Source organism: Candoia aspera, chromosome 7 (genome assembly GCF_035149785.1).
Source record: "Candoia aspera isolate rCanAsp1 chromosome 7, rCanAsp1.hap2, whole genome shotgun sequence".
NCBI lineage: Eukaryota > Metazoa > Chordata > Lepidosauria > Squamata > Boidae > Candoia > Candoia aspera.
The window spans coordinates 9,762,320-9,783,405 of NC_086159.1; the positions used below are offsets into that span (position 1 = coordinate 9,762,320).

At 37.9% G+C, this 21,086-nt stretch overlaps 1 protein-coding gene across 1 annotated transcript in view; it reads left to right on the forward strand.

Annotated features, from left to right (window-relative positions):
* ETNK1 (ethanolamine kinase 1) overlaps positions 1-21,050 on the forward strand; it is a 38,144-nt gene extending 17,094 nt beyond the window's left edge. The window contains exons 5-8 of the mRNA XM_063308872.1: positions 755-838; positions 4,895-5,055; positions 13,856-13,929; positions 15,356-21,050. Coding sequence (XP_063164942.1) covers positions 755-838; positions 4,895-5,055; positions 13,856-13,929; positions 15,356-15,428 — 392 coding nt within the window. The 3' untranslated portion in view covers positions 15,429-21,050. The remainder of the gene's footprint in view (positions 1-754; positions 839-4,894; positions 5,056-13,855; positions 13,930-15,355) is intronic.
* The last annotated feature ends 36 nt before the right edge of the window (positions 21,051-21,086 follow it).

Genomic DNA, 21,086 nt, shown 5'->3' on the forward strand with positions numbered 1-21,086 from the left:
CAACGTAAACTACTATTTATGATTGTATCGCCACATATCTTTTTCCCTTGATATATTAGACACACTTAAAGAAAAGCAGCTTAATTGTTCAGGGGTTGATAGGCCATTCTCTATTGCTTGGAAGCATATAGTGCTGCTTCATTTCTTCACATTTGAATGAATCAGAGACATAACACTTGTCAGGAGAGACTTAATGAAAATATTAATTCATATTTGAATACAACTGTTGTGTGGCTTCATGCAGATATTGTTGTTCTGATTACCTAATATGTTGGGGAAGATGTGCTGTAATGTAAGCAAAATGAACAAGTTTTGTATAAAGGAAGCAAAATAACAGCACACATACTCCCTTTTGCAAAATGATAAGTATTCTATTAAAAAAAACCCTTGTCTGTAACCATGCTAACTTATTTTGTGTTCAGCCCTGCTATCTTTGGATGAGGCATAGTTTAAAAATGTTTTGAATGTTTTGAGCAGAGACCAAGTCATTCTAACTATTGGAATTTAAGATAACTGATGCCCCCCTGTGGTACAAAAGCAGAAGTTCTGTCTTAAGCAATTAAGAAATGTATCTTTAATAAAGAAGTTTATTCTGTTTGTTAAAACAAACAAAAATGTAATCCTGGAATTTCCTAAAATGCATGCAACAGAGCACAACAGACTGGAACATACTGGCAGGTATTAAAAGGCACAGTGCAGATTCACAGTGCTCCGCTCTTACTCTTACAAAGTTTTATTTTTGTGTCTCGTGTAGGTGATGTTCAGTTCATTGACTACGAGTACTCTGGATATAATTACCTCGCTTATGACATTGGGAACCACTTCAATGAATTTGCAGGTATATTAGTAACCTGGCTTATAATGGCTTGGTCGTCCGAGCTGCATAAAGGATTGGATGAGTGCATCACAATGCGCAGGAGTACAAACAGAACCACTTCTCAGATTTATTAAAGCAATTGCATCTTTTGCAAGGCACATGCAGGTCCTTTGAGAGTTGTTCCAGCTGATTCCATGTGTTTGCACACACAGCTGCTTTATGAAAGAAGACCCAATGACTTGTTAAATAAATCCATTCTCTTGTGAGCCTGAAAAGTCCCTGGGCTTGCTTATTTTCCTTTATTTGTTGTGCATATACTGGCACTGGGGAATCTCCCACTAAGAATTTAATATAAATTTTGAATTCTTTGGAAGATAGAGGTTATGGTTCACCCTCACTGGACCAGGCCCTCCCTCTCTACCTCATAGAATTGTGGGGAAAAACGGAAGGAAGGAGGAATATGTATGCCACTTTTGCTCCTCAACAAAAGGAGGGATATAAACCTAACAAATGCATACTTAGTCCATTAGTTCAGTGACCATTTGAAGTACAGCAGTACTGAGCAATGGTGGTTACGATTGGTCCTCAGAGTTCTGGTCATCCCAGTACCCCTGCTGTCACATGATTGCAGTCTGGGTGCTTGGCAACTGGCTCGCATTTGTGACCGGTTGCAGCACCCTGTGATCACATGATCGCCATTTGTGACCTACCCCAGAAAGTCAGTGGGGAAGCTGGCAGGGAAGGTTGCAAACCGCTGGGGTAAGTCTCCCCCCACCCACACCCTCCCTCAGTTCTTTTGCACTTCCACTGTGCCAGTGACTCACATGCCCATGCACCCTCCCCAACCCTTGCTGTGCCTCCATTTCACCCTCCCCCACCCAGCAGCAGCCACTTGCCTGCCTGCTGCCCTGCCTGCTTGCAAGCCACCTGGGACCTGCAACTTCCTGACGGCTTCCCCACTGACTTGGCTGTGGGAAGCTGGGAGGAAGTTGCCTGCCCTAAAGACTATGAGATTCAGTATTGCTGTAGCTAAACGGTGTGGTAGCGCTTTACAACCACATTGCTTAGTGAAGGAAATTCCGGTCCCAATTGCTGTCATAAGTTGAGGACTACCTGTACATACAACATGTACGTGATTAGAGTTTAGAAGTGTATTAGTCCAGGAAATGTCCGTTAGTCCATTGTGTGGATGATATATATGAATAGATAAATTGTTGAATACACTCTTGCCTCACGTATCTGTAGTTTTGCTTTCAATCTATGTACCTATTAGGTGTTTGCTATTAAAAAAAAATAAAAAATAATGAGAAGAAGCATAAGATAATGTAGCAGGTACTCCTGCTGAAGCATGAAAACTCTTTAAATAAAAATCTCTATGAATATGCTTTAACAAAGTGTTCTGTAGAGAGTTTAATATACTGATTTCAGCTCTGAAAATTGTGCCATAATGCATGAGAAATTATGTAAAATTGGAAGCTGTAGTTATCTGCATTTCCTGCTCCATTTACTTAGAGGAGGGTATGTAATCTACAAAAAAGAAGCACCTGGGCTGTACAACTATTTTTAAATGTCCATTTTAATACTTTTTTTTTCATTTCCAAGATGACTTCCAGAGCAAATGGAATGTCCCATCTATATCTGATTTGCTTGAGTCTTAGTACTCCTGCAAGTCATTTATTATCTATCAAATTTTGTCACCGCCGATCTCCCTCAAAAGAGGGAGACATGCAAATTCCTTTCTTAAGTGATCTTGAAGAGACATCTTGAAATATTTGAGTTTGGTTCCCATCTATAGTTAGAGGTGTCTTGATATGTTGTAAAATGGCAGCTCTTGTTCTTTTGTGTAAAAATCTCTCAAGGATATCTCAGGGTTCTTTTCTCTTTTGTGTCAATGTAGAATTTATCCTGAAAATGTTTTCTATATCTCTGGGGAATCCCCCTGTATTTTTAGATAATTTTGCATTGGCACTTTGAATTGACCTTCAAGATCCTTCAAGTCTTTTGGGAGAAGTTCATTTTAATCTTTATTATGGTCACTGACCAGAATTCAACAAATTTCCAGCAGGTGAAACAGAATAAAGCAACATAATTTACACTAGATCATGATGAAATCAAAGTGTGTCTGGTTTCACAAACAATACAGCAAAGTTTGGCCATGCTCATTGAAACCGAATCATACCGGTCTGATAATAGCTGTACATAGAATAAATCAGAATTGCCTGGGTACTTGGCTAAATAAGGAGTGATAAGGTAGACCCTTACATCCTTATGAAAAAGGCAGTATAGCGGGATGAGGACTATAAGTTAGTTGGTCAGCCTTTTTAACTAATTGCTAATAGTTATACCAGTTGGTATATAACTTTTGGGTTCTGTTGGGCACATTTTGAATTCTGAAAGTGTACTGAGGGCATATGTACTGTATATATACCTGCCATGCAATAGCGTACAAATTGGAGAAAGAAATAATAATCCAAAGAAAATAAAGGAATGAGGTGGAAAAAAAGTACCTAAATCTAGTTTATACCAACACCATTCACTATATTTCTCTATATTTTTGAAAGCCATCCTTGCATTACATCCGTACCCTGCTTCAAACACTGTTTTATTTTTATGTTGGCTACTAAGGTAGCTTCTAGTTAGAGATCATAGTTTTTAAAGAATACATAAGCATGCTTGGAGTAAAACTTAATTTTGGTAGTGCTTGTGCCATATTGGCCAAAATGTGTCAAAACTGACAGTGTTTAGTAGGGAATGCTGCATATGACAGCAGGTGCCACTAAGGCTGCTAACCGAGTTTACATAATGTTTTCTTAGTTAGAGAAGATGTAAACATTATGTAAAGAACATGCTATCGTTCTCACAAAATGTCTGCTGTGGTAGTAATGGCTGTGGTGAAGGGAAACCACTAGCGTCCTTGGGAGTAAACCTCATCATTAGGGGGTGAGTATTTTCAGACTCTGCGCCTGAAGGCCATAAAGACTATGAGAAGAGGGCTTTTGAGTGGGAGGATAGGGAGAATGGGCACAAGCTGAAGGTGAAGAGAAAATGAAAGATAAAAGAAACAGCTACTAGATTTCTCTATTCAGGCTTGTAAGACTCCCCAAACCCTTCAAAAAGGCCTCAAAATAGCTCACTTCCCTGATGGAGAACTGAACTTTCCCTCAAGTAAGAATGTTGGGTGGGAAATAAAGGAGGCAGTTCATGTAAAAGAAAAGGAGTGCCTAAATTTCCTCAGTTAATACTGGCATTCCAGACTAGTCTATTGGAGAAGGCAAGACCAAAAAGAATCTTTTTAGTGGGACGATATAATTTAATACTTTAATAGACTGAAGCTTGAAAGGAGACTGTGTTTGGATTTAAAGCCTACCTGTGGAAGCTTTTAAGAAGTAGCTGTCTTCCTATCCTTTCTTGTGTCCCAGCAGTTGCCTCCTAACACTTCCAGCTCTTCTGTTCCCCACTTCTCTGCATAAAGGGGTCACAGTGGCCAGTCAAAATTACCCATGCACCAGGAGCCAAAAAAGGCTTTGGCTAGTCACCTCCCATTTCATTTTATAAGAATGTTTCTTGGATGTCCATGGACACCTAAGGAATTATTGAAAAAACAGAATACCCTTAAGATTACTGCTTTGCTTTGTTTCCTATTTATTTTTTTATTCCAAGACTCTTTAAAAAAATAGTAGAGTGGCAAGTTTGGTGGATACTAAAAGATTTGCTGTCGTCAAGGCATCATGTTAAGTGCCAAGGACATGGATCAAATGAAGATATAATTTCTGTTTGAGATTCTGAAAGCTAGTCAACAGTATTTAGTCAACTGAAGCTTTGATGGGTTAACTTTGAATTAGTGGGTTAAAGTGCACAGCCATAACCATAAAAATGTGATTGGTGTTACTACACAAAAATAGTATCTGTTTACTTTTGTGAAGGGACAGTGTTACGTACTTTAAGTTAGGGTACTTGAATAAGTTTATGTTGAGTTAAATCCATCAAATAATGAACGAAGTATAACTTGGGAATACAGAATTTGTTAATTTTTTTAGAAATTTCTATTTTTCTTTTTAACGAATTACTGTTTTGTAGGAGTGAGTGAGGTTGACTATAACCTCTATCCAAGCAGAAAGCTGCAAGAACAATGGTTGAGATCTTACCTGGAAGCTTACAAGGAATATAAAGGATTTGGAACAGATGTCACTGAGAAAGAGGTTGAGGTGCTTTATGTCCAGGTGAACCAGTTTGCTCTGGTAAGTTTAAATTTTATTTTGTTAACACCATGACTGGATGCAAGTGATCTTGGCAAGGTTTTAAGTCCTCTTTGTCATATTTCTTGGCAGTCAAACATCAATGATTTTGCTCCTGGAATTGAGTTGGCATGTAGGAAACGTGTAGGTATATGCAAAACCTACCAGGAAAGGAATGTTCTGGGGGATGGTGGAATGTTTTGTTTTTCCTCCAGACCATACTGCTTGTTCAAGGGGTGCTCTGGTGGAGTTTTTGTGGAAATCATTTTCAGAAAACTGCTGGGCCACCCCTGGAATGAGGAGTCCAAAGGCAAAACATTCTGAAATTTTCCAGGACAGGACCTTTGCGTGTGTTTAGAAAGGATTCTCGTGATTCCTCTCTTACCTTTGCCACAACAAATTCACAAGCGCTGTGCTTCTGTCATCTTTGCTATTGTTATGAAAATGCTGGCCTTTTCTCTCCTTAACTAGGAGCAAACGACAAACATTACAGTTGGGGATTTTGCCCCAGAGAAATGGTTTAAATCATGGCATTTCTGGCAAGAACTATATGATTTTGTGCAAGTGTTTGTGTTTGTGTGTGTGTGTGAGTGTAGGGGAGGCCTACCCCTGCTTGGTGCACTTCAGGTAACTTCCTCTGCGTATGAACAAATACGTTCTTCAGTGTGGTCTCTGTGATTTGCACACATTGTTTATGCATCTATGCACCTCTTCATAATCTTCTAAATTGCATGAAATTATTTGGCAGGAGCCCCACTTGCTACTCAAACTTCAGTGTGTTTGCAGCCACCACTTTCTCAGCACGTTCATATTTCAGCTGATCATCTTTGTGCTGTATCGTGTTTTTTAAAATTTCTTTAAAATAATTGAAGGCAAAAGGTATAAGCACTGCCAGATATTAATGAAATTCCTTTCCACAATGACCTCCCAACTCCATTACCATATGATTTCAGTTGACTCCATGCTGTTCCACTCTAACAGGTCCTCTTTGATGATCGCAATGTGGACCCATACCCTTTGAAATAGCCTAAAATATAATGAAGCAGGTACATACTATCTTCCATTCCATATTCTTGAATTCTGCTGCCTAATCATGCCTTGGACTAACCACTTGATAGCTTTTGCAAGTATGTCTCTGTTATCCTTAGGATTTTTCTCGAAGACATTTTATTCAGGTAGATCCCATATTTGAGATTTAGTCCAGCATGTCTTTTGGCCCAAGACTGCCATCTTATCCTTAATGAAGGCTGCATCTGCACCCTCAGATTCATTCCACTGCCATCAATCTATGCAATCTGCACCATTCATCTCTAAGCGGAGCTTTTGGTGATCATTCTGAATTGCCTGTGATGCTTCTTTGATCTATTCGACAGTTGCTTTGATGCTTTTGCCAGTACTATGCCTGGGGACTAAATCTTATCCATCAGAATGCCTCTGTTCCTACAGCAGACAGGTTGGTGGGATAGCACATTCTCTTGCTCTTGAGGTTCAGCGGTCTTCTCAGATGATAAAAAAAACTTACGTGTAAGATGCTACTGTTTCCACCCTCCTAATTGCAGTGCTTCCAGTCTTGCTGAAGACCGTAAGAACTCAGGCGAAGCGACCTCTTGTACTGTTGATTTTGCACCATGTCAGGAATCTTTATATAGTAGAGAAATGGGGTGCCTTTTCTTACAGCACTAAATTCTATTATATTGGATGCATTTTAGTCAAGCTCTCACCATCAGTAATACTCTGCATGCTTGGATAAGGAGGGCTGATAATTGGACTGTTTCAGATGCAAGCTACACTTCACTGGATGTGTTTTCCCTCTATATTTCCAACTGTATATAATTGTATCAACTTTTTGTGTGAGACAAAACCCCCTTTGAGAAGAAGAGGCAAATTGTCTAATAGAAGCAGGACATCTTGCCAAGCAGGAATTAAATACAATTTGTGATGCAGCTGACTCAGCAGTCAAAGGTAGGTGTCTTCTGTCACCCTGCATCACTGTGTCTGGCTCTGCTCCAGCCATGGTGATCTGTTTCATCTCTCTTGCAGGAACAAAAAATAACCCATCCTCTGACTCCTGCCCTGTGTCAAGGAAATCCTCCAAAGTGCTTGATTATGAGGCACTGGAATCAAGCTCTTTGCAATTTGGAAGGGTCTTCAGGCCTTTGAAGGCTATTTACATCATGGAGCAACTGCTGATCATTTTTTCCTAAATTAATACCATTGGAAACATCATTTCATTTCTTATATGTCTGTTTTAGTCTTGTTTTTAATCATGATCGTATTATACTGTTTTACTAGGACAAGCATTTATTCCTGACTTTTCAAAGTCTGCCCAAAGGGTGTGATCATTCAGCAAACATTTTGATAAGCTTTGCTATGAACTTGCCAAACATTTTGATAAGCTTTTGATAAGCTTTGCTATGAACTTGCCAAACAGACATGTTCCCTTCTGATCTATGCTTGCTCCACAAGTGTTATGGCAGCATCAGCAGCCTTCAGTTACTTTCTTAATTAAATTTATATTAGGCAGCCACATAGGCTCAGCCTGTACTTCCATCCAATATTATAAACTGGGCCTCTACTCTCAGGGAGCTGCAGTCTTTAAAAGGTCTATCCTCTGTTTGGTCGCTTTATACAACCATGTTCTCTTCCAGGTAGGCAGCTTATTACTGACCGTCTTAGTGAAGCACTGAGGTCACAGTGGACAATGACTTATTATTACCTATAACCACATTTCTCTTAATCATTATCCCTGAATTCAGACAACGCATCTTTCTGCTCTAGTTGTCTCCGATAATCTCACTAGTCCTTCAGATCTTCAGCGTTAGTCTTAGATAATGAAAGAATTCAGCAAAAGTCATATTTTTTCACAGAGTTCCTGCCAACCAATTCTAGAAGGTAGCAAACTGACCCCTGCACTGGGCATAATGTGTGAATTCACAGGTGATTAATTACCTTTAACTGCAGATCTTTGAGGAATCTGTTTTTCTTCACCACAGAACAAATCCTCGTAAGCATTTTACAGCATCTTATGCATATATAAAATAAACAGGGTTGTGCAGTTTGGGAAGAAATAATTTGGGAGCACATGGGAGCTTGAATGCAGGACCTGTTTGTGATCATTAAAGCAGCTGTGTCTGACTCCAGGACTGCAGCTGCTGTGAGGCTCCAAGGTATGAATACAGACACAGCTACTTTAATGATAGTAACAGACAGTTGTGTTCACGCTCCTGTATGTTCCAAAGCGCCTCTTTCCAGTCAAAACCAAAGCATTACGCAGCCTTAGAAAAATCCTAATCTGCTCTAATTGCTTAAGAGCCTTCTGTGCACTGTTCATTTGGAGAGGGGAAAAAAAAGTTTCTAGGCCTTTATCAAGTGCCACCAAGTTGGTTCTGGTGATGCTATGCACAAGTACTAACCATCATGATTTACTTTTGGCTCTTCTAAGGACATTCCATAACTGGCCTCTATTTCTGCCAACAGAACCAAACTGTTTGGAATGTAGTTATTCATGAAATAGGTAGTGTTAGATTGTAGGCTCTATCTAATCTCATATAAGTGCATTAAATAGTATATGCTACAAAATGCTATAGTTCTCAACATAGCAAACTCACTTAAAAGTAGCTAGTACAGTAAAGTCCTATAGGAATAAGGCCATTTCCATATACCAGGAAGTACTTGAATATCTTCTGATATTTAAAAGCTGTTTTATTGTTACAAATACATCTTGTCTTATATTTTTAGGGCTTTACAGTGTGTTCTAAAGAGGTGCTCTGTGTAGTGTGTTAGCACAAAGCACGTCTCTTCAAAGAGTTATAGCAACTCCATCCTTTGCAAGGCCCTTGGAGCTGCTTTGAAAGCTGGCCTTATCTGAGCGCTTGGGCCACTAGCAGACTGGCTGAGTGTGCCCAGGCCTGCCACAGAGCAGCTGTGTGGGCCTTCCAAAGGATGCAGCTACTTAAAAGGGAGATGGCTTACCAGTTCTAGCTTACAGTGGTGCTTAAAAGTTTGTGAACCCTTTTGCATTTCCAACATTTCTGCATAAATTGATCTAAAATGCGATCTGTTCTCCACACAAGGCCTAAAACTAGATAAAAAGAACCCGATTAAATGAGTCAAAAACATTATACGTGTTCATTTATTTATTGAGGAAGATGATCCAAAGCTACATATTTGTGTGTGGCAAAAGTATGTAAAACTTTGCTTTCAGTAACTGGTGTGCGCCCCTCAGGTAGCACTAAATATTTCCAATAATTGTTGATCAGTCCTGCACATCAGCTTGGAGGGATTTAGCCCATTCCTCCTTACAGAACAGCTTCATTTCAGGGATGTTGGTGGGCTTCCTCACATGAACTGCCCTCTTCAGGTTCTTTCACATAATTTCTATAGGATTAAGGTCAGGACTTTGACTTTACCATTACAAAACATTAAACTTCTTTTGCTTTAACCATTCTTTGGTTGTAGGACTTCTGTATTTTGGGTCATTGTCTTGCTGCATGACCCACATTCTCTTGAGCTTCAGTTCACGGATAGATACCCTGACATTTTCCTGTAGAATTTGCTGGACAATTCAGAATAGTCCATCAATGATAGCAGAAGTTCCATCAATGATGGCAAGCTGTCCTGGTCCAGAGGCAGCAAAGCAGGCTCAAATCGTGATACTGCCACCACCATGTTTCACAGATGGGATAAGATTCTTATGCTGGAATGCCTTTTGCCAAACATAATACTTTTCATTCCAGCCAAAAAGTTCTATTTTGGTCTCATCCATCTACAGAACATTCTTCCAGTAGCCTTCTGGCTTATCCATGTGGTCTTTCGCAAATTGTAGACAGGCAGCAATGTTCTTTTTGGAGAGTAGTAACTTTCTCCTTGCAACTCTGTCATGTACACTATTGTTGTTCAGTGTTCTCCTAATGGTGGTCTCACAAACACAGATTTGCCAATGCAAGAGAGGCCTTTAGTTCCTACATTGCGTGCACAATTATTAGGCAAGTTGTATTTTTGAGGATGAATTTCATTATTGAACAACTGCAGTGCTCTCAGTCAATCCAAAATGTTAATAAACCTCAAACCTGAATATTTAAGCAAGTAAAAGTGAGGTTTTGGCTTTCTTAGGAGCATATCTATGTGTGCACAATTATTGGGCAACTATTAGTGTGCAGAATTATTATGCAACTAAATGAAAAACAAAAATTCCCCCATCTCACTTGTTTATTTTCATCTGTTAAAGTGAGAATAATAAACAACTCAAAATTTACAAATAAACATTTCTGACATTTCAAACAAAAAATCAGTGACCAGTATAGCCACCCTTCTTTGCAATAACAGTCATAAGCCTTCCATTCATGGAGTCTGTCAGTTTCTTGATCTGTTGACAATCAACTTTTTGTGCAGCAGCAACCACTGCCTCCCAGACACTGTTCAGAGAGGTGTACTGTTTTCCTTCACCGTAAATCTCCCATTTGAGAAGGGCCCACAAGTTCTCAATAGGGTTTAGGTCAGGTGAGGAAGGGGGCCATGTCATTATTCTTTCATCTTTGAGGCCTTTACTGGCTAGCCACACAGTGGAATATTTCGATGCGTGCGATGGAGCATTGTCCTGCATAAACATCGTGATCTTCTTGAAAGATGCAGACTTTTTCCTGTACCACTGCTTGAAGAAAGTGTCTTCTAAAAACTGGCAGTAGGTTTGGGAGTTGATTTTGAGTCCATCTTCAACCCGAAAAGGTCCAACTAGCTCATCTTTAATCATACCAGCGCATACCAGTACCCCATCTCCACCTTGCTGGTGTCTGAGTCGAAGTGGAGCTCTGTGCCCGTTACTGATCCAGCCACGGGCCCATCCATCTGGTCCGTCAAGAGTCACTCTCATCTCATCAGTCCATAAAGCCTTTGAAAAGTCTGTCTTCAGATATTTCTTGGCCCAGTCTTGCCATTTCAACTTATGTGTCTTGTTCAGTGGTGGTCGAGTTTCAGCCTTCCTTACCTTGGCCATGTCTCTGAGCACTGAACACCTTGTACTTCTGGGCACTCCAGGTAGGTTGCAGTTCTGGAATATGACAGCACTGGAGGATAATGGGTTCCTGGTAGCTTCACATTTGATTCTTCTCAAATCTTTGGCAGTTAATTTGCATCTTTTTTTCTCAGCACGTTTCTTGCGACCCTGTTGACTATTTGCAACAAAACGTTTGATGGTTCTGTGGTCACTCCCCAATATCTTAGCAATTTCAAGTGTGCTGCATCCCTCTGAAAGACTTTTTACAATTTTTGACTTTTCAGAGTCAGTTAAATCTCTTTTTTGGCCCATTTTGCCTGAGGAAAAGAAGCTGCCTAATAATTATGCACACCTTGATATAGGGTGTTGATCTCCTTAGGCCACACCCTCCCTCATTACACAAATACACATCATCTGATATGCTGATATCCAATAAGCATTCAGGTTTATACAGCTTGGAGGTGGAAAATAATGCATAAAAATGATGATATGGTCAAAATACTCACTTGCCTGATAATTGTGCACACAGTGAGACATTAACCCTGGGGTTCTTGAGACCTGGAGATCTCTGTTGCACACTCTTAGTGTGATCTTGCTTGTTCGGCCACTCCTGGGGAGGGTAACAATGGTGTTGAATTGCCTCCATTTGTATATGATCTCCCTGACAGTGGACTGGTAGAGTCCAAACTCTTTGGAAATAGTTTTGTAACCTTTTCCAGCCTGGTGAGCATCAACAACTGTTTTTTGGAGGTTCTCAGAAATCTCCTTTGTTCGAGCAATGACACACTTAGACATATCTGTGTTGTGAAGGTCACACTCTGATAGTGAATGCCCAGGATTCTGTTCTTTCAATAAGGCAGAACCTCCCACACTCACATCTGATTATCCTCCCATTGATTGAAACACCTGATTCTAATTTCCTTTTTAAATGAACTGATAATCTTAGAGGTTCATGTACTTTTGCCACACACAAATATGTAGCTTTGGATAATTTTCCTCAATAAAGAACAAGTATAATGTTTTTGACTCATTTGTTTAATTAGGTTCTCTTTATCTAGGTTTAGGATTTGCTTGGAGAACAGATCACATTTGGGGTCATGTTTGTGCAGAAAGACTAAAAATTCAAAAGGGTTCACAACCTTTTAACCACCTCTCTACTTGTGTGAGACCTAATGCTTACATGTGACTTCAGTAAACTATTTATTTCCCATAAAATACGACTTGTTGGCTCGAATCAAATTCAGTCGTATCTGACCCTTGGCGATTCCATAAGCCAGCTCTCTCCATGATTTCCGATCTTGTACAGCTTCTTTCAGTTGCTTTATATTTTGGCCTGTGTCTGCTTTGATTACACCCAACCAGCGCATTCTTTGGCGGCCTCGTTGTCTTTTGCCACTGACCGTTCCAACCATAACGTCTTTCTCCAATGATGTTGATCTCATGACATGACCGAAGTAACTAAATCTAAGTTTTGTTATTTTTCCTTCTAGTGACATGTCCAGTTTTATGCCCTTCAACACTTCTTTATGTGTTATTTTTGCAGTCCAAGGAATGCTCAAGAGCCTCCTCCAACACCATAGTTCGAACAAATCCATTTTCCTTCTATCCAACTTTTTCATCGTCCAACTTTCACAGCCATGTGTAGTTAATGGGGGACATGATAGTGCGAACTAGTCTACACTTAGTCATCAAGTTGACATCCTTGCTTTTCCAAATTTGATTCATACTCACATTGCTGTGCGACCCAGTATGATTCGGCGTTTAATTTCTTGGCTGCATTCACTATTTTGATTGACCAGTGATCCTAAAATATTGTCTACATGAGCCTAAAACATACATATATCCCTTTCTTCAATTGTTTTTCAAGTTTCTTTAATTTTGAGCTATAAATATTATGGAGATTTCAGGTTACATTGCAGTATTGAATGGGATTGTTTAGTACAGTCTGTGTAAAATCCTTCATAAATGGATGGTTGATTATAATATTGCCTTAATATCTGCCAAGTTACTGCTTCAAGGTATTGAAGTTTCCAGAAGGATGGGGTTTAATTTGCAGGTAACTTATGAACAAACCTACAGAAATTAAGTTGTCTTTGATGTTTATGAAGTATCATACAATAGGGTAATACAGAAGGAACAGGAACTATTATCAAGCAACTATGAAATAAAATGGTAAAAACAGAAATATATCTTCTGTGTAAATAAGGGAGATTTGGTATGTTTCAAGGCATGTTTTGGACATTAGGTATTGCAACCATAGTATTTATACATACTAAAGGAAATTTACCTCTTCAATGTTAGGTTTTCAGAAAATTTCAGCTTAAAATAATCAGTATTGCTCACTTGCACACTTCAATTTTCAATATTGTGTTTATAACTCATTGACAATGTCTGTTAAATTTTGGTTTCATACTGAAAATAACCCTAGAAACTGTTCGTGTCAAAATAGAGAGCAATAAAATGGATGTGTTTTTTTTAACGTTTACATTAAATTATGCATTACTATATGTTTTCTGCTCTGAAGAAGTCTTAAGTCACTTCAGGGGAAATGAAAGTAGAATACAATTGGAGCCTTCAGGATTTGAGGTTGTATATAAGATTTGAGGTTGGGGAAGACTTATAAATCTTGGGCTTAGATATTTGTTGGCTAAAATTACCATAAACGCAGATTACCTTAGGCTCAAATACCATGGAATGCCGTGTTAAAGCAATGGTATAAACATTCATTACTCTTGTATTGCTGTACCCGACTGGTCTCTGAAAACCAAGACCATGTTTCACTGATCCAGGTTGGTTTGTTTTCCTCTGCAGGCCTCTCATTTCTTCTGGGGATTGTGGGCCCTAATTCAAGCCAAATACTCCACTATTGACTTCGATTTTCTAGGGTAAGGAATTAGCAGAATCACCCTATCCTCAGAGGTATAAGAATACTCCCTATCTATGGGATTTTGTATTAATATTAAGCTTCAGATTTCAAGTCATACTTCTGTAAAATTTTTCTCAAATGTAAGTGTTCTTTCATGTTTAAGATATGGATCTTTAAATCCAAAATAACCATAACTGACTGACTGTGAAATGGATTTTTGTTGATACAAATATTTTTTCAGGATAGTGAACTGCATAAAAGTATGATAGTAAAGCATAAACACATAACTAGCTATTCTTTTGATTATAATTATTAAAATTTCATTTACTCAAAGTTTGATGAATAACTGCTTGTGATCTAGTGCTAATGATTTATGAATGCAAACTATTTTTATCCCCTCTCAGAGAATTGCAGCTCAACCAAATTAACTTTTAAAATGTTTAAAAATCCATTATAACTGAATGAGTAGAGACTAATTTAAATCAATTTGAATTAAATTAATTTTAATAAACTAAACAGAGTGAGAATACAGGAAGTGTCCAATTTTCATGCTTTTTTTTCTATCCTGGATCCAGTGCATCAACCTTTCCTAACCTGGTATCCCTTAGATGTGTTACTTCAGTTCTCATAATACCCCAGCCAGCATGATTATTTGCCACATGCTGAAGGACATGGGAGTTGAAGTCCCAACACACAACAATCCCAAATATATGCCATGCTTACTGGGACCCATAATCCTAATCTTACTAAGGCTTGGAAGGCATGCTAGTTACAAATGCCAGTTGAAATGTGCAGCATAAAATTTTTGGCTTTATTTATTTAATTTTTATCCACCTGTATTATTTTTGTAAACAAGTCAAGGTGGCGAACATATCTAATACTCCTTCCTCCTCCTATTTTCCCCACAACAACAACCCTGTGAGGTGAGTTGGGCTGAGAGAGAGCAACTGGCTCAAGGTCACCCAGCCGGCTTTCATGACTAAGGCGGGTTTAGAACTCTGCTGCTACGCCTGATAGGCTCTTGGGCTGAGAGAGAGTGACTGGCTCAAGGTCACCCAGCTGGCTTTCATGCCTCAGGTGAAACTAGAACTCACAGCCTCTTGGTTTCTAGCCCAGCACCTTAACCACTAGACTGAACTGGCTCTAAGTCATAACGTAGATACTGAGTGGGTTAAATTTGCTAACCAAGCTGGCCTGTAACTAGGTGAAATATCTCTAGAAATATAACCTAAATCTATCATCCATATGATATATTCTGGCCCATATTTTTTTTTTAAAAAGTTAGAAAAACTATATACTATGACAACTATTTACAAAAACATTACATAACCACTAGATGGCAGGCAAAACTAAAAATAAATGCATATAAAAGTTAAATATTGCGATTTATGTAAAACTGCACCCAAAATTCATATTTCATTGAATGCTTCTATTTCCTCACATAGGTATGCAGTTGTTCGCTTCAATCAGTACTTCAAAATGAAGAATGAAGTAATGGCATTAAAACTTCCTGAGTAAAATTTGAGAACTTCAGTTACCCACCTGTTGATAAGATTCTTACTGTTTTTGTCATGAGTACAGATAATAGGAAAAGCTCTACATTTGTATTGTTCCTTTGGTGTTTTTTGCTTTTCATTGCCTCTAAAGAACAATCTTTTAATGGTAAACTTAAAATGAAGGTCGTTTCTGATATTGTGGAAGGATTAGAAGCTAATGGATTTCTGAAACACAAGGAGAGCAAGTTTAGTCCTTTTTCTTGTATTTTTTAATGTGATACATGAATTATTTATTATGAGTTTAACATTCCATTGCTGCTGTTTATTGGTCCTCCTTAATGGAGAGGATGCAGGCTATCATCCTGTAAAGTTTTTACATCTCAAATTGATAAAGCATTCAGTTGTTTAATTATGAACTATATGGAATCTACACAGTAACAGACCCTAGTTTGTACTCAAATAAGTCACTGGTGCTGACTGGAGATTATATCAGGGTGGAACAAAGTAATTTCCATTCTTTTGTTTCTCTAACCTCTAGCAAAGTGCTGTGTGGAAAAAAATAACCATTCTTGTATATAGCGGAAGCAAAAATTTTGTGGAGGCCTGCTCACTTCATTAAGGAAATGATACCTACTTTCTATAGGCTTTAAAATCTGAAGAGGGATTTTACCCTATAATGCAAGCTTTAGATGACCATTCTTCCAGGTGTCATGTAATTTCCTCCCTAACAACAGTTTTTGAAATCTTTGAACACCTTGTTATATAGACTAGGGATAAAAGTATTAGCTAGATACTGTAATAAAAACCAACAGGGCAAGCTGTTGAGTGATCCTGTAATGATTGGGAGCAAAACTGTACACTGAATTTTTATTTCTTTAGGCTTTGTGAGTGTTCATTATTTTCCTTGTTGGCTTCCTTGTCTTGAGTCCACCTTCTTTGTCCCCCTCTCTTAGTTAGTAAATGGTAGTGGCATTTGAAGAATGAGAATTGGTCATGAACATTTTGGTCTTCTTTTTCAAAAGCTATCCTACCAAGAATGTTTCAAATTTCAAAAATATGAAGTGAAACACAATGTTTGCTTAGCTAGTGTATGTGTGAGAGTATGTGTGTTTAAGAATGGGGAAGTGGCTTTAAACTTCGAGAGTCACTGTACTGAGTTGAATATTAGTTTCTGTTGGTCTTATTTTTTCCACTTTGGTCACTTAAGTGCCCATATATACAAAGTCTCTGTGTTCATATGCATTATGTGTAAATGCAAATATACCTTAAATAGAGATGAAGTGGGAAACCTGTTGCCCAGACTCAGTGAAAATATTTATTCAGAAATATTTTATAGGACTCTGTAAAATAAACATTGGATAAAAAAAAGTCTGACTTGATACAACACAATGATTAGGGTGGATGAAAATTTCAACCCAAAGTCACTGAAAACATCGCCTGTTTACAGAACTAAAAACATGATGAGATACATTTTGAGATGTAATATTTCTAAAATCACTTTCTTCAAATGCCCCAAATTAGAATAGTTCTATTCAGCAGTGGAATTAATTAAGAAAAAGTAGGGTACAATTTGTATTCTGTTGACAGCTTTCCCCAGTGTCGTGCGTTATGGATGTGATGGACTTAACTGCATGGTTAGTGCTGAGGTTCAGTTTATCTGGATGGTAACAGGAATTATATTCTACTCATACTTAAAACTTTCATACGGAGAAGGGTAGTTTTACTTTTAAGATACATTTCAGCTGTTACCACAGTATACATAAATTGGGCAGCTTCTCTACATGATCAGTGTTGAGCCAATAATTAAAGGAAATGTGTAATTTATCAAGTAAAGGGTGTTGCTTGAGCTCTAGAAAATAAGAAAACAGAACAGCTCTTTTTTTTTTAATGTCTTTGTATTCATTTTACATACGTCTTTAATGCCATCTTACCAGTGAGGCACTTGGGAATTAGACAGAATTAAATTACTGAAAGCTTTGATTTTCAAAAAGCTGAAAACTGCTTTGCTCAAAATGCTCTCTGAATTAAATCTTTATAGAATGTTACTGTTGGAAAAATTCAAGTAAATGTGACTTTTTAAGCTAGTTTTTTACTACACCAGCAAGGCTTAAGGCTTAGTAATACTAGGTAAGGGCTACTTTAGTTCATTATTATTATGGTTATTATCACTCTGATCATTATTTTTGTTGCACAGAAAATGATACCCAAAGTATGGTGGTTTGGCCCCTCAGTTCTTTGTCATGGAGAGAGAAGAATGTGCCTCCATGATCACTGGATGATCACTGCAAATTTTATTGATAAGCTTTTATTATGTTTCAGCTGAGCTTAATATGAACTAATTAAAAGTTTTTTTTTAAAATAATGAGCTCTTTAGAAGAGCTTGGTCTCCAAAGTGGCTGGATTTCAATCATGTTTCCATTTTTGCCAAAATTGTGTTAGATTGGACATTTTCCAGCACAGTGTATTTTTGAATGCATACAGGACATAGAAAAATAATTAGTGCATTTAAGTCATGTTAAGAGAAAATATCCATTTACCTTGAAGAATAGTGCATGCAGCTTAATATAGTTACATTTTGTTATTTCAGAGCTGTGGTTTTCTGCTCTCAGCTCTTTTATTCCTATTTTTAATTGGTTTTTTTGAGATGGCTTTGTCACACTTTCCAACTTGCTTACATTTTTCAAGTACTTGAATCTTTTATTTTCCAGAGCTCTAGAAACAACCTCAGGTAATTCTGGCTGTGACTTGGTAACAAACTAATCTATTGCCTTTACTTGTAAGCTAAGGATTCTAATGCCATCACTAGTGACATTGTTATAAAATGTATTGAAAATAGGGAGTTACTAGAAATAGCATTCAGCACTGTAAACATCAGCCTACAGAGCATAGTGGCCTAGTAGCTTTTGTAAAGCAGAAATGCGTGAATTTTTCATCACACTGGCAATCAGACCAGGTTAATCGTCATACCTAATGGATTCAGACATCAAAGCTTCCTTGATAATGGTGGTGGATTTAAAAGAAAGTTGGTATTGTTTTGAACTCTCGGCCTGGGGTTCTTAATGTGAATTTTGTAGAAGGATTAGCTAATCAATTCATGGCAACCGGGTCTGACTGTGTATATATAATAGTGTAAATAACCATTTGTAAATTAGTGTGAATTGTATGGTACCTCGCATTTATGAATTTATGTATTTTCATTATATGTTCCTTTTTGTAGAATTTGGATGTAAACAAAAATCCAGTTCTTGACATCTGTTGACCTCTTTTTGTTAAATAGGGTGCCTTCAAGGGAAATCCCAATTGGAGAACAATAGGCTAGAGTACCTGAGGATACATATTAGCTTACATGATGTGTCTTTCTCATTGTGTTTGTAGTGTCTGCCTTAGTATCCATACATTTACTTTGGAAGAGGTAATCAATCTAGAAATGAGTTAGCACAATAATTGGTTTTAAGTGACAATATCCATTCTTCCAGTAGGGAGCAGATTGGCTGATTAAAAGAAAAACTGTTTTCTCTTATAAGACATAATGAAGGTCCACTCCGAGTACTGCTTAACATTTGTGGTTTGTCGTGCACAGGTGACTCTTGCTTTGAAAAACCCTTGTACAAATTCCTTTCCCAACAGTAGAGGCTCCTGCACATTAAATAGCAACATCATCAAAGCTTGTGGATAGGAATAGCTAAAGCAAAAGGAAGATATACGTATATAAAACGGCAGCAGCAAAAGATATTCAAATCCTTAAAGCAAATTAGATGAGGAATTTCCATAAGACATTTTTAAAAGATCTACGGTTTACTCCTGGTTAATACTGAGTTTTTCATAAAATCTGGATTTGCACCCTCTGATTCACTGACGTTCTCCAAAAAGTCTTGTACCTGTGGAGCAAAAGCATTTGTGAGCATCCTTGAAGGTTAAAGTTGCAAGCGTTCAGGGATACCTTTTACTGCTTCAGTGGTAAAACTGATAAAATTGAACATTCTTCTCAAGTTGTCCTAATTTTCTTTTTGGTTTAAAAAAAACCCTATTCCCCAAAGTAAAACTTAGTCCTTGTCAATCCTGGTATGTGTTTTTGGAAAGTTGCATTCTGTTGAGCCTATTTTTTAAAATTAATTTAGTTGTGCTTTTGAAATTTTTCTAAACACACACTTACAAAGTTGCAAGTGCTTGAAATGAATAGTTAATCTATAGTTATTCAGTTTCTGTTTAGTTAGACTGTCCATATATAGGACATGTAATCAGTTATGGACAAATGATTGTTGACTGCTGCATAACTATAGATCTTAAATGACCAGAGACTTCCCAAAGTGGTAAAGCCCTGTAATGACTGATGATGCATACCATTTACTCCTGTATGCAGACTAGGGAGTGGGGGTGGGGGTGAGGAGAGAGAAGACCCATGAGAATTGTTTGCATGTGACAGCGTTGAGAAGAGTCAGTGTTTTTGTTGGCTAAATTAATAAATGCTGGCACAGTAATGAATTGCAAAAGTAATCCATGCCTGTTTTAAATAAATTAGCAGAAAACAAATTAACCTCTGATTTCAGTGATTTTCTCCAACAAAATTAAAATTGCTCCTGTGCAGCCTCCAAAGATACAGGCCCTTGCTTTGGTTTTGCCTATTGAAATATTGCTACATAAAATGTTCATTTTTCATATAGTAAGAATACATTGATACCTAATGTGCCAAGATGACAAATTAATATTTGTATACATTTGGGATTTTAAAAAATCTTAAGCATCTTGTGGGAGCCTGCCATTTTGACAGTGTTTTGAAAGCCAGTCAGTAGCTGTGGTTGACTTAGGAGTGAAGGAGCGGACAATCTGGGGCACCTTTTTGACTTGGTTCTCCATCTCACTGCTGCACGTACTGATTAATGGGTTGATTGAGATAATAAATAAGCCCTTAAATGAGTTGTAAGCACTGCTGACTGAAAGTGCTGTATAAATTATAAATGACAGTAAAGGCAATTCTCACAGTTTGAAGGCAAAGACTAATGTGGAGAAGAAAACACAGTGGCTCAACTGTGAAAATACAGATTAAAAATAGGTATCAGTCACAAGGAGCAGTAACATTACTGCCGGGCTTAATTAATTTCAGTAGGATCAAAGTACTGAAATGGCTTCTTGTGTTTCTGATATGCCCCATCTCCTGTTTATTTTCAGAGATAGGCCATAGTTGTGGAAGAAGCCTTATCCTCAACTGTGAATGGCATCAGTGGCTAAAATATTTTGATATCTTGGGGTAATGAAAAGCTTTGCATTTACAAGGGTTCATTTCTTGAGGCTCACCATCCGTGTGTGACAGCCGCATACAGGAGCAGACCATTCCCTTGGCTCTCTTTTCTCTCCTCACATTTTTAACCTTTTGTTTGTTGAGTCAGTCTTGTCCTGTGAAGGGTTGCCTGTCCAATGAAAGGGAGAGAAAAATCCCCAATCTGTATGTTATGAATGGAACTAAAAATCGTGCTTTCTGTTCTTTGGCTTGTACTGGAGTGAACTTTTTTTAAGCTAAGCATTGTGGAAGCTCTATATTAAGGCCTTTTATCATTGATTTCAATGAAGGAATGTATCTTGCAAAGAGATTTATATTATGTAAATAATTCAAAATTGGTTGTAACAATAAAGCTGGTTTTTAACTGCACTAGTGCCCTCTATTCAGTTTTTGTTTTAGCTTTCG